General features: G+C 49.6%; 1 protein-coding gene across 1 annotated transcript; it reads right to left on the reverse strand.

Annotated features, from left to right (window-relative positions):
• Positions 1-376: 376 nt before the first annotated feature.
• CBLIF (cobalamin binding intrinsic factor) lies at positions 377-9,316 on the reverse strand. Its single transcript, XM_043548466.1, has 9 exons — positions 9,283-9,316; positions 5,514-5,705; positions 3,004-3,138; positions 2,228-2,362; positions 1,746-1,921; positions 1,403-1,589; positions 960-1,095; positions 636-754; positions 377-438 (listed from the first exon to the last, which is right to left on the reverse strand). The coding sequence occupies exons 1-9, from the start codon at positions 9,314-9,316 to the stop codon at positions 377-379; spliced, it is 1,176 nt and encodes a 391-aa protein (XP_043404401.1).
• Between the last annotated feature and the right edge of the window lie 601 nt (positions 9,317-9,917).

Consider the following 9,917-nt stretch of genomic DNA (forward strand, 5'->3'; position numbering starts at 1 on the left):
AGAAAGCTGGTCTCAATCTTAACTCACACAGACTTAAGTCTTAATGTGGCCAGCTATAATCTGGGTGTGAGCTGATCTGAGTCCTCTTTAGAAGCAGGAAATCACATCTGTCCCTAGAGCTTGCTGGTAGAGACTATCCCAAATTGGGGAGCCCTTCAGAAGCCGAGAGCTTTGTTGAGAGCCCAGTGTCACACCTCAGATTGAAATAAACACTCAGCGATCCGTGAGAACCAGAGAACTCTTTTTATTTGCCCTTGACAGCCCTGTGATGGGCTGGGCATGTATCTCCTCAGCCTAGAGGGGTCTTGAAGGGCGACAGAAGAGGCCTCTCCTGCTCTTGATTGCATCCCCTTCCTCCCCCAGGCCACCTGTGTGCTCAGTATGTGCTGAAGATGGCCTCAATATGCTCGTTGTTACTTGGTATGTAGCTGTCGACACCTGGAAGAAATGGGACAGGATGATAAAGCAGGAATGGTGCTGCTCAGATGGAATTCACTCTCGCTCTTGCTGTTGCCTCCCTCCTATGAAACGCCCCGCTTGGACGGAACTGATGCAACTCTGAGGACAAGCACGTTCCTCTGCCAGGTGGTTGTCAACAACCGTCCCGCCCACTCCCTTCCCCTCAGACCCCGCACCTTGCTCCAGGGGCTCTGTGCCGTTGAGGAACTGCCAGTAGGTCTTGTCATTGGAGTTGGCAGCCCGGTTGTTGATGGAGACCACCATGAGGCCCCAGGATGTCTGCTCTGTTTCATAGCTGCAAGGGGAATGAAGGCAAAAGTCAGGAGGGAGCCGGGGTGACAGGGTGGAGGGTACAGTTGTCAGATGCAGGGAAGGAGAGGGATGTAGAGGGGATGGATCAGGAGAGAGACAGAGGAAACAGGGAAACTGACGCACCAGTAAGGAGAGAATGATCAAAAAGGAGGATGAACCTGTAGCCACATGAGGCCTGCCTTGCTCACCTGAAGTCCTGTGGATTGTCCTGCTGAGCTGCTTGCAGGACGGAGAGCAGCACAGAGCCTTTGGGTACGCTCACGGAGATGGTGTGGGTGAAGTGTTGCCCCCTGAGGTGGTTGATGATGGTGTATTTCACCATGACTGAGCAGAGAGAGGATATAGGAGCATCTGGTCACCCTAGTGGTTAGAGCGCTTATTGTGGTCCTGGGCCAGCCGCAGGGTGTGAAGGAGACCTATTCCAGTAGCCTTCTACCAACCAGGGATACCCCCAACACTGGGATTATTTGGGGCCAGTGGAGCAGAGGCCAGGATCAGGACCGGTTAGCTCAGACCTCTACCAAGGTAAAGCAACAGGTGAGAGATCTTGGGACCCCGGGGTCATTGTTGCATTGCTCCAAGGGACTGGGGAAGTGGCTGGTGGGGGAAGGGGCTACAGAGCGATCCTTACCCTTATCTGACGAGCAGCTGAGTCTGATCACATTCAGGTAGGTTTTGCCCACGAGAGAAGGGAGGATCTGGGCAGCGGCCATGGGGTTGTTGAAGGCTCCCTGGGAGATCTCGGTGAGCACCTTGGCTAGCATCTGTGAGCAGTTCCAGTCCCCGGTGGGATAGGACACCGAAGTGACATTGAGCGCCTGTCAAAAGAGGAGGAAGAGGCCTCTAACAGAGCAGGGCATGGTGGGCTGGGACCTCGACTCAGTCATGCCACAGCCAGACCCATGGCTCAAGGTATGTTGAGGGCTCTGCACCAGGCCAGTGCTTCCAGCAGGGAGGGGGTGGGGATTTGGTACCTGAAGAGCCAAGCCGATGCTGTATATATTGGCGGTGTTGGTCTCCACGGCCCTGAGGATCTGCTGTTGGAGCTTGTACAGTGCTTCGTTGATGGGTGCCAGGATCCTGCTCTGCTCAGCCTTCACCAGCCCATTGTGCACGCAGGTCAGTGCCAGAGTCGCCATGGCTCCGGTGTCTGCAAATCAGCCCCCGCCCCATCGTCACCACGACCATTGGGGGTGGAAGGAGACAGCAAGGGTGGTTAGAGCAGCACATTCTCTGGAGCATGGCTCCATGCAGCTGGCAGGGAGGGGCAGTGAGGAGGAGGACAGGGTAATGGGGGCACAGATGGGCAAGCAGGGGGCAATCTGGGGGAGGCTCAGCAGCAGGTATGTTAGGGGTGAGGTCAGTGAGCAGAGCAGGGTGCCTAATTGGAAGCAAGCCCCAGTGGCACTGGGGCTCAGTAGTGGGAGGGGCTGGCGTTCTTGGCTGAGGCTCTTACCCACAAAGAAGTCCTTGTCCAGTGCCTCCTTGGCCAGGCTTACCGCTGCCTCACTGACATTGGCCCCCTCCAGGCACAGAGCCAGGATGTCCAGGCTGAGCTGGTAGAACATTGTCTTGGGTGTGCTGTGGTCACCTGAAAAGCACCAGAGCAGGAGTGACTGAACATGGGGCCACCAAGACACAACGGGCCTCCCCTCCCTTAAAGGTTGTGTCTGTATATCAGGCGGGGAAGTGCACCCCTTGTCCTGGTCCTTGTCTGTGCTGTACCTACTGTGGACACAGAAGGTGACCTTCGAGGTGCTAAGCTCTCAGGACAACACTTTCCAACAGTGCCCACTCACTTGGGTAAAGAAAAAGAGCAAAGATCCCAGTGATTCCCTCGGTCGAAATGGTGGTGCAGTGCTGACCTGGGCAACTGCTGCCTCCAGGGAGATTTGCAGAGGACACTCCTCCTGGACAGAAAGATCCCAGGCGCACTTGGGCAGGACCCCAAAGGTGCAAGGAGACCTGGAGTCCAGTCCCTAAGGCTCTTCCCTGATTAGAATACTAATAGCTAGCTCTTGTATAGTGCTTTTTGTCCATAGATCTCAAAGCGCTTAACAAAGAAGGTCAGGATCATTATTATTTGCACAGATGGCAAAACCGAGGTACAGAATGGTGTGGTGACTTGCTCAAGGTCTCCCAGCAGGCCAGTGGCAGACCTGGGAGCAAAACCCAGTCCTGCTGAGTCCTGGTCCAATTCTTATGCCTTTGAAGCCCTCCTCCCCCTCTTACTCAAGTAGGTCAACTCCTCCTTGGTTTTCAACTTCAAGACTTCAACCAAGTTGATGTTGGCTGTGATGCACTTGGGATCCTCGCAGGACGAGATGAGGGCGAGGATGTAGAGGGCCACCTGGCCAGAGGTCATTTCTTCAGGACAAGGAGTGGAAGTGGAGGAGAGAGAGAGAAAGTGTAATCAACTCATCAGGGGGTCCTCGGCACAGCACAGATCATGTCTTTCCTATGTTTCCTTGGGTTAAAGCTATAACAGATTGCATGTCTGAAACACCAGGAGGAGTGAGGGTGTCAGTGCACAGGCTGGGGGCAGCCAGCAGAGCATGTGTTGTTATCAAAGCTAAGTGGGCTTGTGATAGGGCTTTGTTAGGATGGGCAACATTTGAGGGACACTTGCATGCTACACAGGGGTGATGGTGACTTACTGCTCTTCCTCTGGAGTCGGTATGGCCTCCAGGACCTTGCTAGAGTGCTAGGAGGTGCTGTCTATCAGATGGGCTATAAAACTGAGGTCCTGAGCACTCATGTGTAATTTAGATCCCGTATTGCTCTTCATGACAGCAAGGCTGTTAAGCCTGCAGTCTTGTCTGAATTCCAGCTCTAACAACATCCTTCCTCCTGAAATTCCACCTTAGATTTATTATTATTTCTACTAGGATAGCATCTAAGAGGTCTAGTTGATATCTGGGCCCTGTTGTGCTAGGCACTGTACATCCCTGCAGTACGAGAGAGTTCCTGCCCCAAAGAACCTCCAGTCGAAATCAACAAAGATTTTTGTTCTATGTCTGTACAGCACCTTGCATAATCAGATCCTGGTCCATGATTGGGACTCCTAGGTGCTATCATAATACACCTAATAAATAATAATTGTCCCCATTTTACTGATGGGGAACTGAGGCCCAGAGAGACTCCCAAGGGAGTAAGTGGCAGAGCTAGGAATAGAACCCAGTTTTCTTCATGTCCCAGGCCATCTGCCCTCCCGTTTCCATTGAACACAGGATTTGCCTCTATTTCCTGTGCTAAACCATTGTGTGGTGTTGCTGTGAGGGATTATAAAATGCTGTTCCCCAGAGGTGGCTGGATGAAAGGATCTCAGACTGGGATGAAAACAGCTATAGAAATACATAGGGGGAGCAGCTACTGCTGTAGTCAATCTTCCTATTCTAGCCTCCCTCCCTTTCCTCTGGTTTTCAGTGGTTCATAAGTTAAAGAGACTTTCTCCTGTTGAGCTGAAACCCTGTTTTATTTGAGAAATTGTCCAAGATCCTGTAATCAGAGCCTTTATCCTAGTGATACAGCCACTCAAGGGGGCACAATTAAGGCTAGATATGAAATCTTACTTGTCAGTGTGTAACCTGGAAATGTAATGTCCTCTTCACCGGTTGCATGTGTGTGGTGTGGGAGAGGGCCAGGGTGTTAACATGGAATATTAATACAATCCCCTCCAAACTCAGCAAAATGTGCCTGGAAGGAATATTCTTTGCTATTGCCACTAGGGGTCAGCATTTACATCCTTCCTTTCAATAGCTGCTGGGGAAACCTGGTCACTAGACCCTTCCGGATCAGTGATCATACAAAATCAGGATGGCAGAAGGGTCAGATTGGTTGAGCAGCAGCAGAAAGGACTGGCTAGGCAGCGTGGCAGCAGCAAAGGATGGGGGGGCTGTCATGGATCACAAATTGAATATGAACCAGCAGTGCAATGCTATTGCGAAAAAGGCAACTGTCATTCTGGGTGGTTTCTGGGGTGTATTAACAGCAGTGTTGTATATAAGACAGGAATGGTAGTTTTTCTGCTCTACTCAGCACTGGTGAGGCCTCAGCTGGAGTCTTGTGTCCAGTTCTGGGTACCACACTTTAAGAAAATTGGGGACATATAGGAGAGAGTCCAGAGGACAGCAACACAAATAAGAGGTTTAGAACACCTGACCTATGAGGAAAGGTTGAATATCTCTGCATATTTAGTCTAGAGAAGAGAAAGCTGAGGGGGAACCCGATAACAGTCTTCAAATATGTAAAAGGTTGTTTTAAAGAGGACAGGGATCAATTGTTCCCCATGTCCATCGAGGGCAGGACGAGAAGGAATTGACTTAGTTTGCAGCAGGGGAGATTTAGGTTATTTATTAGGAAAAAACTTTCTAACTCCGAGGCTAGTTAAGCACTGGAACAGGTTACTCAGAGAGGCTGTGGAATCCCTGTCACTGGAGGGTTTTAAGAACAAGTTGGACAAACCGGTCAGGGATGGTCTAGATTTACGTGGTCCTGCCACAGCAAAAGGGGCTGGACTAGAGGACCTCCCAAGGTTCCTTCCAGCCCTACATCTCTGTGATTCTGTGACTAAAGGATATACCAGTTCCTCTTCTAAGGGCAGGATATATGGAGAAGGGACTTGGGGCATGCACAGAAGTCCCGAATCTAATGCCCTTCAAAGTCAATGGAAATCTCCTGTTGACTTCAGTGGGCTTTTGATCTGGCACACAGGGAAGAATATCTGATTTCTGGTGTCCTACCCACTGTGCCTTCCTTGATGACCCTGTCTTTTATCTGCTGCACCAGGAGCTTTTCCTTCGTGCCATCCTGTGTGCCGCCAGCCAGGTTCAAAGCAATCAGGATGCTGGGGTTCGGTGAGCTTTGCAGGACGATAGAGCTCTCCATTTTACTTTGGAGTTCAGTGACCATGTACTGCTGCTTAGCAGGGACAGCTGGAGATGGAGAGAAGCAGACATTCATTCAGGAGGGCATGTGCCCTGGGGAGCCACCTTGGCAGCCCCAGGATATGAATTAAGGAACATGCCCCCCTGCCCCCTCCCCCCCCCATGCAGATTCACTTTCTTTGGAGACTCTTGGCTCTCACTGATGCTGGGAACCAGCACCCGTTGTACCACCTCTGCTTATTTCCTTAACTGTGCTCAGGGACCACCAGGGAGACATGGAAGTAGCCGAGCCCAGCTATTGCACCCTGCTGGCCCTCTCTGTCATACTCACTGCACTGCTCTGTGGCGCTGGTCACTGTGCAGAGCACACACACAACAGCCAGGACCCAGGGGAACATTCTGCCTTTTCTTCTGGGCAACGATTCCTGCTGGGGGCAGGACTCGGGGATCTCAGAGAGCATTGGCAACCTTCTGTGTCATCCTTTATATGCACAGTCCCAGCCCTCTCCCTATCTCTCCCCAGCCCCATCTCTGATACCATTCATCGTATTTGCTTATCTCAGTTTCAACAACACAGACTCTCAAGGGTTTGGCAAGGTGACTCCGGAGAACAAATACTGGAGCTGGCTGGCAATGGTGGGATCAGCTACACAGCTAGTGGAAGGACATACCAAGAGTCACATGAGCACCATTGTTATACCCTATCCTTTGGAGAGCAGCCAACCCAACAACAATAGGTGCCTTCTGGTTGGCTAACCAACATGTGGCGTGAGTAGGACAGGGCGGGAAGTGGCTAGCAGAGAATGTGTCTGAGATCAAGAGGAGTCAGCCAAGCTGTAGCCTCTCCCCTCAAATCCTACTTGTGTATACTGGTGTTTGGCCAGGGTGAATTCCCCTCTGAATCTCGCTGAAAGCCAGAGCTCAACACCCAGCTCTTACCTAGAGCTTTTCAACCATAGATCTCAAAGCACTTTACAAAAGCTATCAGTATCACTACCTGTATAGCAGGCAAAGGGCAATCCCCTTGCTGCCCCATAGAGAGAAGCTGAGATATGTGGGGAGGCAGATCTCCTCTACTGGGGGCATCTTCGCCAATCCTTTTCTGTCTGAAGACAGATCCCCAGTTCTATACTGGGCTGGAGGAAGGGATCATAGAATCATAGAATATCAAGGTTGGAAGGGACCTCAGGAGGTCATCTAGTCCAACCCCCTGCTCAAAGCAGGACCAACACCAACTAAATCCATCCCAGCCAGGGCTTTGTCAAGCCTGACTTTAAAAATATCTAAGGAAGGAGATTCCACCACCTCCCTAGGTAACGCATTCCAGTGTTTCTCCACCCTCCGAGTGAAAAAGTTTTTCCTAATATCCAACCTAAACCTCCCCCGCTGCAACTTGAGACCATTACTCCTTGTTCTGTCATCAGCTACCACTGAGAACAGTCTAGATCCATCCCCTTTGGAACCCCCTTTCAGGTAGTTGAAAGCAGCTATCAAATCCCCCCTCATTCTTCTCTTCCGCAGACTAAACAATCCCAGTTCCCTCAGCTTCTCCTCGTAAGTCATGTGTTCCAGTCTCCTAATCATTTTTGTTGCCCTCCGCTGGACTCTTTCCAATTTTTCCACATCCTTCTTGTAGTGTGGGGCCCAAAACTGGACACAGTACTCCAGATGAGGCCTCACCAATGTTGAATAGAGGGGAATGATCACGTCTCTCGATCTGCTGGCAATGCTCCTACGTATACATCCCAAAATGCCATTGGCCTTCTTGGCAACTGTTGACTCATATCCAGCTTCTCGTCCACTGTAACCCCTAGGTCCTTTTCTGCAGAACTGCTGCCGAGCCATTTGGTTCCTAGTCTGTAGCGGTGCATGGGATTCTTCTATCCTAAATGCAGGACTCTGCACTTGTCCTTGTTGAACCTCATCAGATTTCTTTTGGCCCAATCCTCTAATTTGTCTAGGTCCCTCTGTATCCTATCACTACAGGAGATTCTCTGGCCTATGTTATACTGGAGGTCAGACAAGGATGATCTAATGGTTCCTTTGCACCTTATAATCTGTTGTATTCTACTATATTCAGATTCTTCCTCCTCCCCTCCCCCCCAAAAATAAGCCTCCAGCAATTAAAACTCAAAATATTCCTTGATAGGTACACTAGAGAGAGCAAGATTACATTAGAGAGGTGTTTTTCTCTATGCAAAAGAATAAATGGACACATATCTGACATCAGGAATCGTAACAGTCAAAAACTGGTAGGAGAACACTTCAACCTCTCTAATAACTCAGTGACAGACTTAAAGGTGGCAATTTTGCAACAGAACAGCTTCAAAAACAGACTCCAACGAGGAGCTGCTGAACTTGAATTAATATGCAAACTAGATACCATTAACTTAGGTTTGAACAGAGACTGGGAATGGCTCAGTCATTACACTAATTTAATCTATTTCCCCATGTTAAGTATCCTCACACCTTCGTGTCAACTGTCCGAAATGGGCCATCTTGATTATCACTTCAAAAGTTTTTTTTCCCCTGCTGATAATAGCTCCTCTTAATTAATTAGCCTTTTACAGTTGGTATGGGTACTTCCACCTTTTCGTGTTCTCTGTATGTATAAATATCTTCTTACTATATGTTCCATTCTATGCATCTGATGAAGTGAGCTGTAGCCCACAAAAGCTTACGCTCAAATAAATTTGTTAGTCTCTAACGCTTAGCCCTGGTCTACACTAGGAGTTGAGGTCAAATCTAGCAGCGTTAAATCGATTTAACCCTGCACCCGTCCACATGACGAAGCCCTTTTTTTCGACTTAAAGGGCTCTTAAAATCGATTTCCTTACTCCACCCCTGACAAGGGGATTACCACTGAAATCAGCCTTGCTGGGTCAAATTTGGGGTAGTGTGGATGCAATTCGCCGGTATTGGCCTCCGGGAGCTATGCCAGAGTGCTCTATTGTGACCGCTCTGGACAGGACTCTCAACTCAGATGCACTGGCCAGGTAGACAGGAAAAGGCCCGTGAACTTTTGAATCTCATTTCCTGTTTGGCCAGCGTGGCAAGAGGTGACCATGATGGAGTCCCAGAATCGCAAAAGAGCTCCAGCATGGACCGTAGGGGAGGTATGGAATCGGATCGCTGTATGGGGAGAGGAATCTGTGCTATCAGAACTCCATTCCAGTTTTCAAAATGCCAAAACATTTGTCAAAATCTCCCAGGGCATGAAGGACAGAGGCCATAACAGGGACCCGAAGATAGCTCACAGCAAGCAAGCGGAGAAATCAGTTTTCCCGACAGCCAGGAACTGTTTCTCACCCTCAACCTGGAGCCAGTACCCCCCGAACTCACGCAAGGCTGCCTCCCGGACCCACCAGGTGGAGAAGGGACATCTGGTGAGTGTACCTTTTAAAATAGTATACATGGTTTAAAAGCAAGCATGTTTAATGATTAATTTGCCCTGGCATGCGTGGCCAGTACAGCTACTGGAAAAGTCTGTTAACATGTTTGGGGATGGAGCGGAAATCCTCCAGGGACATCTCCATAAAGCTCTCCTGGATGTACTCCCAAAGCCTTTGCAAAAGGTTTCTGGGGAGGGCAGCCTTATTCCATCCACCATGGTAGGACACTTTACCACACTTGGCCAGTAGCTCGTAGTTGGGAATCATTGCGGAACAAAGCATTGCAGCATATGTTTGCTGGCATTCAAACAACATCTGTTCTTTATCTCTCTGTTATCCACAGGGGAATGATATTATTCATGGTCACCTGGTTGAAATAGGGTGCTTTTCTTAAGGGGACATTCAGAGGTGCCCGTTCCTGCTGGGCTGTTTTCCTGTGGCTGAACAGAAATGTTCCCCGCTGTTAGCCAGGTGGTGGGGGGAGGGAGGAGAGGGGGGTTAGCCACACGGTGGGGGGAGGCAAAATGCGACCTTGTAACAAAAGCACATGTGCTATGTATGTAATGTTAACAGCAAAGTTTACCATGAAAGAGTACCCATTGTTCTATAAAATGTGTCTTTTTAAATACCACTGTCCCTTTTTTTTCTCCACCAGCTGCATGTGTTTCAAGGATCACAGGATCTTCTTCTTCCCAGAGGCTAGCAAAGATTATTAGGTGAAAAAAATGCACTTGCAATGAAATGTTCTCTGACCTTATGCTGTCCTCCCACACTGACAGAGCACAGATGAATGCATGGAGGCAGACAATGTCAGAGTGCAGGAAAGCACAAAATGACCGGGAGGAGAGGTGATGGGCTGAAGAGGGTA

This window comes from Chelonia mydas, chromosome 6, assembly GCF_015237465.2.
Source record: "Chelonia mydas isolate rCheMyd1 chromosome 6, rCheMyd1.pri.v2, whole genome shotgun sequence".
Classification (NCBI taxonomy): domain Eukaryota; kingdom Metazoa; phylum Chordata; order Testudines; family Cheloniidae; genus Chelonia; species Chelonia mydas.

Coding starts and splice junctions, on each gene's coding strand:
- CBLIF (XM_043548466.1), bottom strand. CDS start 9,316: ATGATTCCCAACTACGAGCTACTGGCCAAGTGTG. Junction 2,363..3,003: donor GGAGGAGTTGACCTACTTGA/GTAAGAGGGGGA, acceptor GGTGCTTTTCAG/GTGACCACAGCACACCCAAG. Junction 1,922..2,227: donor GGACAAGGACTTCTTTGTGG/GTAAGAGCCTCA, acceptor GCTGATTTGCAG/ACACCGGAGCCATGGCGACT.